The 18332-nt window shown below is 41.0% G+C and overlaps 1 protein-coding gene and 1 pseudogene across 1 annotated transcript in view; one reads left to right on the forward strand and one right to left on the reverse strand.

The window, feature by feature from the left end:
- The window catches only part of DNAH3 (dynein axonemal heavy chain 3), a 247929-nt gene that overhangs the window by 20169 nt on the left and 209428 nt on the right, over positions 1-18332 (forward strand). The window contains exons 9-16 of the mRNA XM_070362916.1: positions 908-1033; positions 2411-2606; positions 4981-5160; positions 6140-6235; positions 7079-7091; positions 9347-9461; positions 12288-12393; positions 12541-12719. Coding sequence (XP_070219017.1) covers positions 908-1033; positions 2411-2606; positions 4981-5160; positions 6140-6235; positions 7079-7091; positions 9347-9461; positions 12288-12393; positions 12541-12719 — 1011 coding nt within the window. The remainder of the gene's footprint in view (positions 1-907; positions 1034-2410; positions 2607-4980; positions 5161-6139; positions 6236-7078; positions 7092-9346; positions 9462-12287; positions 12394-12540; positions 12720-18332) is intronic.
- LOC102278300 (protein SET-like) lies at positions 15565-18017 on the reverse strand (annotated as a pseudogene).

Genomic DNA, 18332 nt, shown 5'->3' on the forward strand with positions numbered 1-18332 from the left:
GCTGTAGGATTTTAGGAGTAGGAGGGAAAGTGCCTAGTGGGTCATTACAGTGGATGATGAAAATGAGAAGTGAGAACTGGAGCAAGCTAAGAAAGTGAGCAGAGATCTGGTTGGGGAAGTTGTAGGCACTGATGGTTTCAAAGAATGATTAATAAATGAATGAATAGGTGTGTCAGGAAGAGAAATGCTGGCCCTGTGAGCTAAAAAAAAAAAAAAAAAAAAAAAAGGCCTTGGGGAGTGTGGTAAAGGGCAGCACCTCCATTAACCTGAGAGAAATAGGAGAGAAAAGATCATCAGAGAGGACAGGAAGAGATCCAAGTGTTCATTTAACAAATATTTACTGAGTTCCTGCACTGTGTAAGGCAATCTCCCAGGAATGCTGTGGGTATCTTGGTGAGCCTACAAGCTGTCAGAGGCTTGCAGCCTATAGGGTTTTGGGATCCAGATCAAAGTGGTCCTCCAGTTTGTCTTGAGTAGCTCACCAAGGGGCCACATTGAGGACTGCGTAGAACCCACTTGATCATGAAGGTGATGCTTTGCTTGCCTTGTCCTCTTGTGTCTTCACCTGTCTTACCCTGTATTGGAAAGACCTTTGACTTGTCATATCCTAGTTCCCAGTCAGCCAAATGCCAAGTCAGTGTCAAAATCCCACTCCCCACGGGTTACCCAGAGAAGGATACATAGAAAGGCTCAGTAATAGCTCCTGAGTTTCCCCACTCCTGGCAAGAGTTCTTGTGGACTATCTACTCCCTCCTCTGACTCTCAGATTTTTCAGATATAATTAGTTTTAAACTATTTAAATCTCCTCTCATTGAAAAATGAAAGTATATTTCCTCCGAATCCATCATACAAAGTTTTTTTTTAAGCGTCTTCTTGGCTTAGGATGTTTTTCCCTCTCTTTTGGCAGATTTAGAGACCTCAGGTTTGTTCGAACAGCAGAATTACTGGCGGGAAAATTACCTCTGCAGCCTCATGAATATCAGGATGTCATTCAGAAACACTGCATGGAAGCACGCCAAATTCTTCTCACCAAGTCAGTATCTGGCCTCAGAATGGCGCTGTGTCACAGTGTCATAAAAATCAAAAGTTCTCTGAAGTGAAAGCTGGTCTCCAGCCTGGGGGGTGCACAGATTTTGCTGACTTCTCTCTGACACCGTCCTCTATCCTCATCCTTCCACGTTTCCATCCCGGAGAGCCTCTGTGCCTCCTCACATACACTGCTCTTTGACCCTCACTCTTAGTCTTCCTTTGCCCTTTTGAAGCTTCATCCTTACTATTGCTTGTTGAGCACTTCCATTCCCTCCCTCTGAAATCCTTTAGGCCTTGCTGGGTTACACACAGTGGTAGTCGCTCAGTCGTGTCCAACTTTTTTCGACCCTGTGTACTGTAGCCCGCCAGGCTTCTCTGTCCATGTGATTTTCCAGGCAAGAATACTGGAGTGGGTTGCCATTTCCTTCTCCGGGAGATCTTCCCAATCCAGGGATCGAACCTGGGTCTCCTGCATTGCAGGCAGATTCTTTACCATCTGAGCCACCAGGGAAGGATAATGCATTTGAATGACTTGTATTCAGGTGGCCCAGATAGACACCTGTGAATTTCCAGGGATGGGAGTTTTTAGTCACTTAATTCTTTTTTCCTTTGCAAATGCATACAGGACTGTGTCCAGAGCTAGAGAAATTCCCTTATGTGAAACGATGGTGATATGTACTAAGCCATTTTTGTTAGCAGAGAAAATATTTATGTAATAGCTGGCATGTAGTAGCTCATAAATGTAATTATTACCTCTGCAACTATGACTATTACCAGTACTTCCCTGATTCTTAGAGTGATACTTTTCTAGCCATCAGAAAAAGGACTTGATAAGATGCAAATGCCAGTAGTTTCTGTTGGGAATTAGAAATTGGGGGAATAGGATGAAAGGAAAAATGAGGCATCCATTTCTTCTTTTGGTTTTCTTATTTCTGCTCTCAACTTCTGAGCAGCCACCACCACACTGGAGTTTCTCCTCCCAAGTTTTCTTCCTTTTCTCCTCTTTCCTTTCCCCTGTAAAGTTTCAGTCAGAAAACAGACATCTGCCAGGGAGAGAAATTGGACAGAACATTTCAGTTCCTTATGCCCTTTTACCCCAATCTCTGAATATAATAAACTATAGACACCTTCATCTTTCAGCAGGATTGTCCATTTGGGTATTGCTAAATGGGAAAACAGTCTCTCAATCCAAATCTTGTTACTTTCTTCCCCAGAAAGGGGTGATGGCAGGTGAAGTGGCCAGAGATATGAGAGTACCAACTTGCGGAGCTGCTTCGTGGGAAAGGAGCCATCTACCTTGTGGTGGAGAGTTGGGAGTGGCTGAGAGGACATCTTGGAACTTGGAAGGGATTCTCAGTCAGATGCCCTGCTTTCTTTACAGATGGATCCCCACCTGTGCCCAGCTATTTGTCTCCCGGAAGGAGCAGTGGATCCATTTTGCTCCCAAGAGTGACTATGACTCCTCTCGTAACATTGAAGAATATTTTGCTTCCGTTGCATCTTTCATGTCCCTCCAGCTCAGGGAGTTGGTCATTAACTCTCTTAAGGACCTCGTTTCCTTCTTCATGATACACAAGGTATGTAGGGGATCAGCAGTAGACTCTTTGGAGTAGAATCAAGACTCAGTATTTAATCATGTAAGGTCCTCAGCTGTAAGCCAGGCCAAAAAGTAAAATTCTTGACTTGAACACATATGTGGTGATTATTAGTTTATAAAAATGATTTATTTAAATACATGGCAAGTTTTCCCAAGATAATTACCTACTTCTGTATAGTAAAAATCTACAGAACTAGAGAAATTACTTTAAAGAAAGAGTGAATAAAATGGAATGTCTACCTCCTACTGTAGAGGAGTGGTCACTTTTTCATCCTCTCTGTTTAAAAAAAAAAAAAGGGATTAAAAAGGGTTTGTTATCAGTCTTTTGGCTTGCTATTTAGGAAGTGTTGTGCATGTTCATTGCAGATATGGGCTTTTATTCTTTGGTTTTGGAATGGGTATCTCTAAAAACAAAAGACTTCATTGACCTAATTAATAACTACTTTCATGATACTACTTAAGTGAAGTCTAGATAAAAACTAAAGCACTAAGATAAAAACTAAAACACTGTGATGGTTTTCAAAGCATCATAGACTCCCTTAAATTTAGATAACATGGGAAATCAAGGAAGATTTTTTTTGTATTTTATACTGTGTGCCATTTTAATTTAAAAAGAGTGATAAAATTTAAAATTGTCTGGTTAGAAAAGGTTAAGTTCTAAGGATTTTGCCAAATAAAGTAAAAATGAACAGTTGACCTTTTATTCAAAAAATACAGAACCAGTGCTGTCAAATTTAGACTGCACCGTTAGCATTATACAGTGGACTAATCTATACATATCATTGTGACCATCTATTTGGCTAAGCAGAAGAGACTCAAACTCAACCAAGTTTCATTCTAAAATTTCAAACAAAGGGAAAATTAAAAATTGAATATATCTTAAAGAAAAAAATGTGTGGGTATTTGATACATAGTAGACATTCACCTAATGCTTATCAATAATCCTTAGACAAATCTAGAATTTCTAGATTCTAAATTGAATCTTTAGAATCAATTATTTGAGCAAATACTTTACAACTGCCTCATGCCAATTTTATTAGGCACTTGCTTCCCTGGTAGCTCAGACAGTAAAGCATCTGCCTGCAGTGCAGGAGACCCAGGTTTGATCCCTGGGTTGGGAAGATCCCCTGGAGATGGAAATGGCAACCCACTCCAGTACTCTTGCCTGGAAAATCCCATGGATGGAGGAGCCTGGTGGGCTACAATTCATGGAGTCACAAAGAGTCGGACACGACAGCAACTTCACTTTCACTTTCATGCCTTTTATGAAAGGTATCTTGTGTTACTAGCCAGTGTTAGGAATTAGAAATGTCTCCACATCAGTTCTTTACCAACTAAGCTACAGCTTCCCTGGTAGCTCAGCTGGTAAAGAATCTGCCTACAATGCAGGAGACCCCGGTTCGATTCCTAGGTCAGGAAGATCCCCTGAAGAAAGGATAGACTACCCACTCCAGTATTCTGACCTGGAGAATTCCATGAACTGTATCGTCCATGGAATCACAAAGAGTTGGACACTACTGAGTGACTTTCACTTCACTAAAGTTCCATATCAGTATTTCTACTGCAAAAAGGTTGACATTTTGAATGTCTAAAATATATTATATGCTAATTAGCAACTCCATGTGGGATGTACAGATAAACTCTTATACTTTTGGATTCAGTCAACAAATTTTTATTGAGCCCTTGTACATGTGTGCTAAGTCACTTCAGTTGTGTTCAACTCTTTGTGACCCTGTGGACTGTAGCCTGCCAGGCTCCCCTGTCCATGGGATTCTCCAGGCAAGAATACTGGAATGGGTTGCCATTTCCTCCTCCAGGGGATCTTCCCAACCCAGGGGTCAAACCTATGTCTGTTATGTCTCCTGCATTGATAGGCGGGTTCTTTACCCCTTGTGCCGCCTGCTTTTATGATGTACTAAATGCTACCTTGTATATTTTGGAGGACATAGATGGTTCAGACACAGATCCTGTGCATGTAAATCTCATGAGAGAAAGATAAAATATCACACGCAAGTGGAAATAAGGAAGTTCAGAGGTAGAAGATTATTTCTTCATGGGGAACAGGGAGGCTTCCCAAAGGAGGAGATTTTGGTCAGAATTTTAACAGATGGGGAGGATTTGGAAATATTGATAAAATAATTTCCAAGCAATGTAAACATACTTTGAAGAAGGGGGAGAGGGTGAACTCAGGTGGGCTAAGCCAGACTTAACCCTTATTTTAAATAGAAACAGTGCATGGTACCTTACATTTCCTTTTCTGGTACCCATGTAGCACTATGAACAGGTACAAGTCACTCCTTTGATTCTAAAAGGTTCCATTTTGTAATAATCACCATATCTTATGTATCCTGAAGGATGGAAATGATTTTGAGGAGCCCTACCAAGAAATGGAGTTCTTTATACCTCAGCTGATTATGATTAAGCTTGAAGTCAATGAGCCAATTATTGTCTTTAATCCATCTTTTGATGACTGCTGGGAATTAATACGTAACTCTTTCTTGGAAATTATTAAGAACTCTAAAGGGATTCCCAAGGTATAGTACTGAATTATTTGTTTTTATTTGTATTCACATATTGAATAAAAGTTATGTTTAAATGGCTGCTTGTGCAAAGTAGGGCTTTACTATGGGAGATATAGCCTGAGTACACCCTCTTGACTCCCCGAAAGAGAATTGGGGCCTTAAAAAAATTTCCACGCATCCCATTAACAAATACACTGAGATCTACTTTGTGAGCAAGCAGAGTTACGTGCATGATGCCAACCTCAAAAGGGCAGATGTGTCCCAAGCCATATCCATCTTGGATTAATAATTCATGATGGATCAGTTGCTCTGCACTTTGCCAAGAATTTTCATAAGACTATGTATCTCATTTAGTTCTTAAAGCTCCATATGTTTATTTGTTTATTAGTTTGTTTAACTTCTAAGGGAGAGATTAAACCTTCCCTTCCTGGCCTAGGGAACTTAGAAAAGGAAACCTTTTTCCAAGTTTCCTTTCCAGGGTGACTTTATTAATCAGATCTCAGTTATTTATCAGACTTTTAGAACTGGGCAGGATCACCCACATGAGTGTGACTCTTTTGCATTCCATCTTATGTCTCCTTCTAGGTGGTTGATGTAGCGAGAGGCCAGTGTCCAGCCCCACGTAGGGAAGGGGCTTGTGAGATGTTTCTACCCACCTCACCTCCGCCTCCCACTCCCCCTCCCTCCCCATGTATGATGCTCAGGTACCCTTAAGCATGCTTCTCTTTGCAGCCCTGTACTTAGAGGGTTCTAAGATCTCATGATTAGAGTTGGAGTTTTTAGGAAAGCATGTGAAGCTGCATGTTCCAGTTGGTTTCACCAGAGAACTCTAAATTGAGGCTTTTAACCCAGCCGAGTCAGACTAACAGGAAAACTGGATGTGCAGAGAGGGAAGAAGCGTGGGCAGCTCTCCTACAATCAATATCCCTAGGAAGGAAATGAAAGAGAAGATCCTGTAATTTGGAAGAATAAGTGTGGGGCTTGGAGACAGATAAAGTACACACCACTCAAGTTCCCCTTCACTGCTGTTGATGAGCAATGTTTACAAGCAGCTGTGTTGGGAGAGCCCAGGGCTTATGTGGCTGCTGCTGCAAGACAGCCCAGCAGGAGCTGGTAGTAGATTTAGTGAATTGTAATGCCAAGAAGACACAGTCATAGGTCACAGTTTGTACCAGGTTTGAAAGCCAGACCCAAGTAAATGCTGATGACTCTTCTAGACGAAGAAAAAGCAGTCCAGGATCTGAGTTCTCTGTCTAAAGATGCCCAGGGCACAGTCTCCCTCCCTGAACCCCTCATACTGTATTGTCTCTGATCTGGCTAGTGACATTTTAAAAGAATAACCCTTCAGATTGAATATCTAAGAAGAATACCTGAGAACAGCAACAGGTGGACAGTACCCTATCTCCTCTCAGTCCTGCCTTATATATAAACATGAATTTTAAAAGTTAGAAAAAAGTATCAGCATGAGATGTTTGAAAACTGTACTCAAGGTGCGAAAGAAAAGTGTATTTGTGAGAAAGTTACTAAAGAAACAAAAGTAAATATCAGAAAATATTTGTTGTAGCCAAAAGTTGAGAAAAATATGAATCTGTAACACTGACTGAAATGAAAAGAGATAAATAAAAGGAAGCTGGATGAGATAAAGGAAGGATTTTATAAAATTGCAATAATTAGAATTTAAAACAGCATTAGCAGTTGATGCCTTACTTTCACAATTGTGAAATAAGATTGCTTGGGTCAGTCTCTCCTCATGGAAGAATTTTCTAACTCAAAGTGCCAGAGAAATGCCAAAGTTGGAGAAGTATACAAGAGAAAATACTGAAGGTGATGACAAAACCAAGAAGTCTGGGATCAGAGAGCCAGGGAGATAAGCAGATAGTAACAATGATTATCTGGAAAGAGTACTGTTGTTCTTGGCTCCGTTTTACAGACTGCTCTGCAGGGTATAAGAGAGTCAGCCACTTTTTTAAAGGTGTGTTTTTTTAATTAAAGTATACTTGATTTACAACATTTCACGTTTACAGTAAAATGATTCAGTTATATATATACATATATTATTGTTGTTCAGTTGCTAAGTTGTGTCCAACTTATATGCATATGCTTTTTCAGATTCTTTTTCATTATAGGATATTACAAGATATTGAATATAGTTTCCTGTGCTAAACTGTGGCTCTTTGTTGTTTATCTATTTTATATACAGTAGTGTATATCATTGGAAAAGACCCTGATGCTGGGAGGGATTGGGGGCAGGAGGACAAGGGGATGGCGGAGGATGAGATGGCTGGATCACATCACCAACTCGATGCACATGGGTTTGGGTGAACTCCGGGAGTTGGTGATGGACAGGGTGGCCTGGCGTGCTGTGATTCATGGGGTCACAAAGAGTTGGACCAACTGAGCGACTGAACTGAACTGAGTGTATATCTGTTAATCCCAAATTTCAAATTTATCCCTCCCTCTCCTTTCCCCTTTGGTAACCATAAGTTTATTTTCTATGTCAGTCAGTCTGTTTTGTAAATAAGTTCATTTATGTCATATTTTAGACTCTACACATAAGTGATATTATATGGCATTTGTCTTTCTCTTTCTGACTTATTAATACTTAGTATGATAATGTCTAGATCCATTCATGTTGCTGCAAATGGCATTATTTCATTCTTTATTGTGACTGAGTGTGTATATATATGTATGTGTACCATATATGTGTGTATACCATATGTGTGTATATACCATATGTGTGGCATATATATATATATATGCCACATTTTCTTTATCCATTCATCTGTCAGTGGACATTTATGTTGCTCCCATATCTTGGCTATTATAAGTAGTGTTGCTGTGGTCATCACGGTGCATGGATCCTTTTGAATTAGACTTTTCCCTGGATATATCTCTTATGATTTCTAGATCATAAGGCAACTCAATTTTTAGTGTTTAAGGAACCTCCATATTGTTCTCCCTAGTGAAAATCAGCCACATTTAAAGTCATTTTTCAATTGAAGACTTCCCCCAAGAGGCAGTCTTTTTATCCTGCTCACCTGTGATCTATTTATTGCGTTGCGTGAATACTCCAGTCATGCTGCCCTAAACCATTTCATTCATATCTTTGCTTTCAAACACTGTCTATAGTATGGCTACAGCAGAGAAGTTGCTCCTTCACTGGTTTTAAAACCTTTGGGTTGTCCAAAGAGGGAAGAGAAAGTTCAGTTGCACTTGCTTTTGCCACTTTCTAAATTGATGCATTCTCATCAACTGCATATACCCCATGTAACTCAGTAAAGCATTCAGAAGAATCTTTTCTGAGACAGATCACTAAAATCCTTCTTAGCAGAGAGGGCAGTGGAAAGCAGTGGAGCCCCAACAAGGACTTGTAGCCTACATGAGCCATGCAACTGAGAACATTCTTAGAAGTACACATGTGCCATTAAGAAGTTAGAAAGTTGAATTCTCAGGGAAAATTTATTTTGTGCCTCAGATCATAAAGACATAGCTTTTCCCCCTTAACTGAGAGAAGAATCTAGTATCTTTCTCCTTTTCTTCAGGTGAGAAAATGAAAGTCCACAGAAAGTAGCTTACCTAAGGTCACATAGTCAGCTAGTAGAAGAGTTTGAATTGGAAAGCATGCTTCTAGTAGCTTATCATTAGAGAGGAAAAGTGTTTGGTAGGGGAAGGAGTACCACTGTAATATTTATTTAGTCACACAATGTTTATTGAGCACTTACTATGTGCCACGCTCGTTAGGCCTCTCACCATAGTGAAGAAGTCAGATAGGATCCAGGCCTTTATGGCATCAATATGCCAGAACAAACCTAGAACAGCTCATTACACATTCATCTAATTACAATTATGATGAGTTCAAGAGGGATAAATTTAGAGTGTGAGCTTTAAGCAGGGAAACCTAACATCCACTGGGGGCCCAGGGGGACACTTAAAGGAAATGAAAGTTTAAAGAGTAGGGATTTGAAACATGAGTAATCCAGTAAGAGGAAGAAGAGGGAGAATAAAATTAAAGGGAATAATGGAGTGATTCCAGCATCATCTGAGGGAAAATAGAATTGAAATGCAGCTGATATCCCTGGAAATGAGTACATTGCTAGAGATTTTAGTTTGATGCCATCTTCCTCCTTGTGTCTTGTGGATGTCTTATGACATTTAAAAGTGGTTTCTACTCTTTAGGTGGAATCTATCCTGTTCCCAGAGTTGAAAGGATATAATCTGATACTTGGAACTGTTAATGCTGATGAAAAACTGGTTTCTGACTTTGTGGATCAAACTTTCGAGGTATTTCAGAAAAATCAAGTTGGTCCCTGCAAGTAAGTTGGTTTAGTTGTAACTTAGCCATTTTGGCATTGGTTTAGAGTTCCTACCTATCATCAAATAAATAATCCCTATTCCCACAGACCTGAAACAATACATAATAAGTAGCCAATACTTACTTACATAGGGATTACTATTTATCCCCATTTGCAGATGAAGAAACTATAACTTTCCCAATGTTATACAGCAAATAGATAGGAGAGCCAGAACTCAAATTAGAGGTTTACCCCTATTATCTGAAAGCCTTGGCACCAGATAGATTCTGGAATTTAGAAATTCCTGAATTTTAACCAGTGGTCAGGCACCAGTCCTACCAGGAAGCCTTGAAAAACCCCTGGACCAACCTCACTCACCAGGTGGCAGACACCAGAAGCAAGAAGAACTATAGTCCTGCAGCCTCCAGAACAGAGACCACAAACACAGAAAGTCTGACAAAATGAGATGGCATATGTTCTATATGGCGTATGTTCTAGATAAAGAAAGAAGGTAAACCCCAGAAGAACAACTCAGTGAAGTAAAGATAGACAATCTTCCAGAAAAAGAATTCAGAATAATGATAGTGAAGATGATCCAAGATCTCAGAAACAGAATGGATATACAGACTGAGAAGATAAAAGAAATGTTTAGCAAAGAGCTAGAAGATTTAAAGAACAAGTAAACAGAGATGAAAAATACAGTAACTGAAATGAAAAATCCCTAGAAGGAATCAATAGCAGAGTAAATGAGGCAGAAGAATGAGTAAGTGAGCTGGAAAACAGATTGATTGGTGGAAATCACTGCCACAGAACAGAATAAAGGAAAAAGAATGAAAAGAAGTAAGGACTGCCTTAAAGACCTCTGGCATAAAATTAAACACACCAACATTCACATTACAGTGGTCCAGGAAGGAGAAGAGAGAGAAAAATGGACATAGGAAGGTACTTGAAGAGATAATAGCCAATAACTTCCCTAACATGAAAAGGAAACACTCAAGTCCAGGAAGTGCAGAGAGTCCCATACAGGATAAGCCCAAGAAGGAACATGCTGAGACACATATTAATCACACTGACAAAAATTAAGGACATAGAATATATTAAAAGCAGCAAGGGAAAAGCAACAAATAATATACAAGGGAACCCCATATGGTTATCAGTTGATTTTTCAGCAGAAACTCCGCAGACAAGAAAGGAGTGACACAGTATATTTAAAGTGATAAAAAGGAAAAACCTACAACCAAGAATACTCAATGCAGCAAGGCTCTCATTCAAACTTGACAGAGAAATCAAAAGCTTTCAGTTCAGTTCTGTCACTCAGTCGTGTCTAACTCTTTGCAACCCCATGAATCACAGCACACCAGGCCTCCCTGTCCATCACCAACTCCGGGAGTTTACTCAAACTCATGTCCATCGAGTCAGTGATGCCATCCAACCATCTCATCTTCTGTTGTCCCCTTCTCCTCCTGCCCCCAATCCCTCAAAAGCGTTATAGACAATCAAAAGCTAAGAGAATTCAACACTGCCTAATCAGCTTTACAACAAATTCTAAAGGAACTTCTCTAGGCAAAAACAAAAAGCCCACAAATAGAAAAAAGAAAATTACAAAAGGGAAATCTCACCAGTAAAGGCAAACATACAGTAAAGAAAGAAAATCATCCACACACAAATATATCAAAATCAGCAATCGTGAAAGGAGGAGAGTTCAACTGCAAGATATTGGAAATGCATTTGAAATTAAGATATCAGCAACTTAAAACAGCCTTGTGTGAGTTTGTGTGTGTGTATATATGTGTCGGCTGCTATGTCAAAACCTCATGGAAACTGTAAATCAAAAATCTACAATAGATAGGCACACAGAAAAGAAAATGCAATCCAAACACAACCCTAAAGATAGTCATCAAATCACAAGAGAAGAGAACAAAAGGAAGGGAAGCAAAAAAGACTAGACAAAAAAATTCTGTATTACGAGAGGCTGTCCTTTATATGATAGGGTGTTTAGCAACATCTCTGGCTTCTTCCTGTTAGTAGGACCCTCCCTACTTTTGACAACCAAAGATGTATTCAGACATGGCCAAATGCCCCCTGGGGACAAAATCACCTCCATTTGAGAACAGCTGCTTGTCTATTCTGAAAATCATGGCCTCAGATTTGGAAGCTCTGCCCTCATGAATTCAACCTAGGATCTTCTATTAGAAACCTCTGTTTACCCTGTTTATTCTTATACATATAGTTTGTTTTTCTGGACTGACAGTTCCAGAAGCTTCTCTGTATCTTAGTTTCAGTCTCTAAAGTGTTGGCCAACTCTTGGAAGTATACCACTGGGCTCTGCAAAGTTAATTCTGCCTACTGCGTGTCACAAAACATCCTCCAATTTTGGGAAAATCTGTCCAGCCATTTTTACATCTGACAACAGAGAGAAACTGAATTCTATTCAATAGACTTCAGGTTCATTAGTTCCCGAATATTCATCTTAAAATATAGACATAGAATTTTAGAACTAGAAGGAGGAATAGGAAGTATTGTTTATTGCACATTTACTGTATGTTAGGCATAGCATTAATTGCTTTATATTATAGCTTTACAACAGTCCAATGAGGTGTTGTTTCCACTTAAAATTAAGGACACTGACCTTTGAAAAATAGAAATATTTTGTCTAAGTTCATGTAGCTCAGAAGTGGCAAAATTTGGAATTTGAAGGCAAAGTTCTGAATTCCCAGTTCACTGTGCCTTTTGCCATGTTGTATAGTTTGGACTAGTTTTTATATTATGTCTTTGTTTGCCACTCTGACTAATCTGATTTGGTGACCTGTATTTGTATCTTTGATTTTCTGCTCTTCAATATGGAAGATACTTAAATGTATACAAAAAGTATGATGACTTATTGGATAACACGGCAGAACAAAACATCAGTGAATTCCTGAAAGAAAATCATGAAATTGAGGATTTTGTGATGGTAGGAGATGCCACTTGACATTTTTTTTATATCTTGGTTACATGTTACAGACAGTCCAATAGCACTGTATTGGCTGGGGATGAGGCTAGGGGCAAATGCATAGAGGCTAAAGACAAATTAAACTACTGAATCTGCTCTTTTCTACAGAGGATCAATAGCATTAAAAAGCGGAGAAATGAAATTGCATCCATGCACATAACTGTGCCTTTGGCCATGTTCTGCCTTGACACCATGACCCTAAATTATGATCTCTGTGAACGAGCCCAAAATCTTAAAGACCGTTTGATTCAATTCCAAGTGGATGTAAACCGGGACACCAACACCAGGTATTATTGTTGCATGCAGGGAAATAGCAGTGGTAATTGGCACAAACGGGAGAATGAAAAAGGGGATTGCACCTTCCAGCAATGACCAGGCTGAACTTCCAATTCAACTTGTTTCTGCCCCCAAAGTGAGGGTTGCAGGGACTCTAGGTTCAGGCGAGATGATAAACAATAAGGAGAAAACTACTAGAGTATGATGGAAAGAATCCTGAGGCAGTTAATCTCTGATCCTTCAGCCTTTGCTTTCTTGCAGACAACTTCAGAGAGGTATTACCTGGCAGTCTGAGCTCACAGGCCCTCTCACTGGCCACCTGTCACACATTCGAAGATACAGCATGCTTACAGTCAGCCCTCAGAATCTCTTCTATGCAGACTTCTACTGTCTGGGTGTGGGGATACTGTTATTCAATCTTAAACTCTATATCATGCCTTAATTTTACTGATGACCATATGTTAGTCAATACATTTTTGGTTGTAAGGGGTAGGAGGTGGGACTGGCTAATGTAAAAAAGAAATTTGGAGTCTGCATGTTGAAAAGTTTAGGAGCTGGCTAGCCTCAGGCCCTCAATACTACAAATTAGAATGTAGTCTCCCTCCCTCTGCTTGCTGTCTGCTGTGTCACCTTCATTCTCGGACAGGTTCTCTCCAGTTTGTGGGCCCCAGCAGCTCCAGACTTAATCCTCCCAGGTTCTCATTCACAGGGGAAAAAAGATTTCCCTTTTTTTCCAATGCTGTGCCACTGGGCAGGTGTGGCACTGGCCTGACTTGGATTGTTTGGACAACACCAAGGCAAACACCATAGTCAAGAGGATGGTTTAGATCTGGGTACTATTCTCATCTCTGGAGTGAATGTCAGCCTTACCTAAACCATGAGAATCAAGAAAAGGAAAGAGAAGGTACCCCGAAAAGATGTAGGCTGTGGTTACTAGAAAAGGAAATGATGCTAAGATGCTGGGACAGTAAATTTCTGCTACTCTGCTTTCCACTTCAGCACCCTTGCCTGGAAAACCCCATGGACGGAGGAGCCTGGTGGGCTGCAGTCCATGGGGTCGCTAAGAGTCAGACACGACTGAGCGACTTCACTTTCACTTTTCACTTTCATGCATTGGAGAAGGAAATGGCAGCCCACTCCAGTGTTCTTGCCTGGAGAATCCCAGGGACAGGGGAGCCTGGTGGGCTGCCATCTCTGGGGTCACACAGAGTCATACACGACTGAAGTGACTTAGCAGCCTCAGCTTCTATTTGAATGTTACAAAATGTGTCTTATTTTTAGCTCTCTTTCTCAGACAGCTTTAAATGATAGACTAAAATGATTTAACACTAATAATCATTATTAATATTATTTTATATATCATTCATTTGTTTGTAGATAAGTATAAATTTAGCATTTTATGGCACTTTTAAGATTTATAAACTACATATCAGAAACTCATCAGCAAATTAATGATGATAATAGTTACCATTTTTCCAGCACACATTGTAGTCCAGGCACTGTGTAGGTGTTCAGAACATTCAATATCTAATCAGTCTTTACACCAACCCTAAGAAGTTGTTCATTATTCTCTCCTTTATGTTGATAAAGAAACTGAGCCTCCAAGAGATCCTCAAATGGCACATCCATTGAGGCTTAACCTAGTTCATTTTGACTCCAAATCCACACTCTCCACCACTGCATTCAACTTTCTGACTGAGTAATGAAATGGTAGGATTCCTGTTTGGGGAGCCAGAAGTCTTGACTTTGAATCCAAGGCCTTCCATTTACTTGTTTGTGTTCTCTGGCTTCACCTCTTGGATCTTCAATTCCTTTTCCTATAGAACAAATATTTGGGACTAGGACAGTAAAACGTTTTCAGCCTTCGAACTACTAGGACACTTCCTTTTGGAAAGTTTGAGCATCAGGTAGTTGTTGTTGTGTTTTTTTTTTTTCCCTTAAGTATTTGTTCCTGTCAAATCAGGGCTTCCCCAGTGGCTCAACTGGTAAAGAATCCTGCCTGCAATGCGGAAGACCTGGGTTTGATCCCTGGGTTGGGAAGATCCCCTGGAGGAGGGAAAGGCTACCCACTCCAGTATTCTGGCCTGGAGAATTCCTTAGACTATATAGTCCATGGAGTTGCAAAGAGTTGGACATGACTGACTGACTTTCACTTTCACTTCCTGTCAAATCAAGCAACATGGTGCCTTGGTTGGTCCATGCTTTCTTCCCCATCAAAATAAATGTATAATTTCCTTTGGTCTTTTTAATATAAATGAAAGTAAAGGTCCCATTACAAACCTGGGGATTTCTAAGAGCCCAGAAACAGAAACTCCTGGTCAGTGATTGAGTTCTGAAGTTTCTTTCTACCTTGAAAATAGTGACTCTGACTCATTTGTTCTTCTCAGCCATCCAGTGAGGTAGGTAAAACAGATATAAAACACCCTACTGAATGGAGAAGAGGCCCGGGGGTGGGGGGTGTGGGGGGGTGGAACTCACTTGCCCAATTAGGTGAGTTTGAATCTTCTGAACCCACATCCCAGCCTTGCTACTTTTTTGTCCTGTGATTGCCGAGTGAAGTAACTTCCTGTTTCCAGTGATAGGTGTGCCCTGGAAAGGGATGCTCTGGCCATAAAGGCAGGAGGCACCTTGCAGTGCATTGGTAATAAAGTGGGCATGCCATCCATTTCCACTATAGGTGCATTGGTCTAAAGTTGCTAAAACAATGACTTGAAATATTGATCAGAAATTCCATGGCCCTGAGTAGAAGTCTGAATGTATGTTCCCCTCAGGGTGGAAAATCTGTCCAAAAAGTGACAACAAAGTAGAGAGGCCATAGATTGATGCAAAATATATTGGTCTCCCTTATGCCATCACTACACCAGACAGAGAATAGCCCTGTGCTTACAGGACCCCTGGATCTTTATTTTAAATGATATTGTCAGTACATGTAGAAAACAGTGTTTGTTGTGCTTAACTTATCCCTGGATATTGCTAAGGAGTTATTTTGGCCAGATTTATGATATTATCAACCCATATTCAGGACTTTTAGAGGGTCTAGTAGTTAATGGGTATAAACGAAAGACTCAACTCAGTCTAACTCGTGAGTAGCAAAAATCCATATCTTCCCTACTGTGTGTTTTCTGTTTGTTTCCTTTACTTTTATATAGAACTCTTCATTCTTGTCACTGCTGGTCACCAAATGTGTAGAGGACTTTCCCCACACAAATCAGTTCAGCTGGGTGCCCTACAATTCAGTTTAATTCCAACACTGTCTTCCCAGAGGTAGCATCAGCTTCCACAGGTTCCGGGCTCAGTCCTATAAGACTGTCTCTCATAATTTCAGACACCAGTCACAAATTCGAGTTGTGCGTCTGTGCTTCTGACCAACCAGGTGTAAATTGAAAGTTCTAGTGACCCTTTTCTTGAGTTTAATTAATTTGTTCCAGGCTTCTAATCATGGCTCAGTCTTTCCAGTGACCAGCTCCTCATCCAGGAGTCACCCTGAGTCACCTCACTAAAATAAATGATACTCTTATCACCCATAAAATTACATGGGTTTCATGGGCTTGGTGCTAGGAACTGGGGGCAGAGACCAATATATATTTTTTGAGACAGGAAGGGATAAAAATGAATTTGGAACAGAAAGGGGTAGAGATTCTTTTCCTACTGAATTCTGCTCAAGGTATCCCCCCCTCCCCCAAATAAGTTGTGAACTATTGTATAAAGGAGAAAAGAGACCTCAAAAACAGGGCGACTGAGCACGAGAGGAGGAAAAATAAAAAGACTGCAAGTTGCTCCCAGGGACTGGAGAAAATTTAAAAAGGTTGGAATCCATCAGTGTTACATTAGTCATCTTTTCCTTCATCTTTCTCTCCTTCCTCCCCCTCATCATCATCTTCATCTTCACCTTCATCCTCATCCCCTTCTTCATCAATATCTTCCAACCCTTCTTCCTCTTCATCATCATTGTTTTCCTCTTCTCCTTTCCCTTCTTCATCATCCATGTCAGGAACCAAGTAGTACTGTAATGGATTTGGCCAAATATCATCTTTGATGACCTCTCCTAACTCATCTGAGTCCCTTGGACTGCAAGGAGATCCAACCAGTCCATCCTAAAGAAAATCAGTCCTGAATGTTCATTGGAAGGACTGATGCTGAAGCTGAAACTCCAATACTTTGGCCACCTGATGTGAAGAGCTAACTCATTTGAAAAGACCCTGAAGCAGGGAAAGATTAAAGGCAAGAGGAGAAGGGGACAACAGAGGATGAGATGGCTGGATGGCATCACTGACTCAGTGGACATGAGTTTTGAGTAAACTCCCGGAGTTGGTGATGGACAGGGAGGCCTGGCATGCTGCAGTCCATGGGGTCGCAAAGAATCGGACACGACTGAGCGGCTGAACTGAACTGAACTCATCTGCACCTGCTTCAGAATGATCAGTATACTAGGTGAAGAAGCTTTCTGGTTCCTCATGCTGTCTCTTCCTATTGGCTTTATTCCATGTTTGACTTGATCGTTTCGTCAAATCCTTTCCAGATTTCCATTTGATTTCAGTGGACTTTGAAGATGGATCACCACTCTCATTCAGATGAAATTTGGAGAGAATTTTATTCTCGAAGTAAGGGTTTTCATCAAAAATAAAAATCTATTCTGTAACCTGATTTAATGTCTTCAAATTCTGTCACTTCAACTCCTGTCAAAAAATGCAGCACCTCTTCATCCTCCTCCCCAATGTTGTTACCCCCAAATTTGGGATTTTGGCGATCAATTCGGACCTCTTTTGAAAAAATGGTTGGCGGAGTTTGTTATACTTCTGTTCTATTTTCAAAAATGTCCTCACTGACTTGTTCATTAAGTCCCTCTATTTCATTTTGTACTTCATCAACATGTTCAATTGCTTCCTGCTGTTCTTTTTCTGAGGTTTCGTCGGCCCCGTTGAGGTTGGAGTTGAGCTGCTTTTTACTGACATCGGCCGCCGCGCCGAAATGGTGCTGCTTTCAGGGTTGGGCGCGGGGCGGGGAGCGGGTAGGGGAGAGAAGGGAAGGCGAAGGGGCCGAGCGGAGGCTTCCTTTCACGCCACACGCGCGGGCGCTCGCGGGCGCTCGCTCCGTCCGGCCGCCCCCTTCCGGAGCACTTTCGCTCAACACTCTGTCCCTCCCCCGGGCTCGCGAGCGCTGCCTTCGCGGCCTGACGACGAAGGAGAGGCTGGGGCGGCGTGCCGGCCTGGCCCGGGTTCCGACTTTCGGAGGGGAATCGGTGGCGGCGTCGGGCGGGCCGGCGGCTAGGCTCTCTCACTCAGGCTCCGCGCTCCAGCTCGATGCTCCATCTCCCCGAGCCGACTCCTCCACCTCCTCCTCACTGCGAGGGCAAAACTATAATAGCTATTGTTTTTTAAATTTTTATTTATTTTTTAATTGAAGGATAATGCTTTACAGAATTTTGTTTTTTGTCAAACCTCAACATGAATCAGCCACAGGTATACATATGTCCCCTCCCTCCTGTCTCCCTTCCCTTCCCACCCCTCTAGGTTGATAGAGAGCCCCTGTTTGAGTTCCCTGAGGCAAACAGCAAATTTCCATTGTCTATTTTACATACGGTAATTAAGTTTCCATGTTACTCTCTCCATACATTGCACCCTCTC

The sequence above is a fragment of the Bos mutus genome, chromosome 25 (genome assembly GCF_027580195.1).
Source record: "Bos mutus isolate GX-2022 chromosome 25, NWIPB_WYAK_1.1, whole genome shotgun sequence".
NCBI classification, from domain to species: domain Eukaryota; kingdom Metazoa; phylum Chordata; class Mammalia; order Artiodactyla; family Bovidae; genus Bos; species Bos mutus.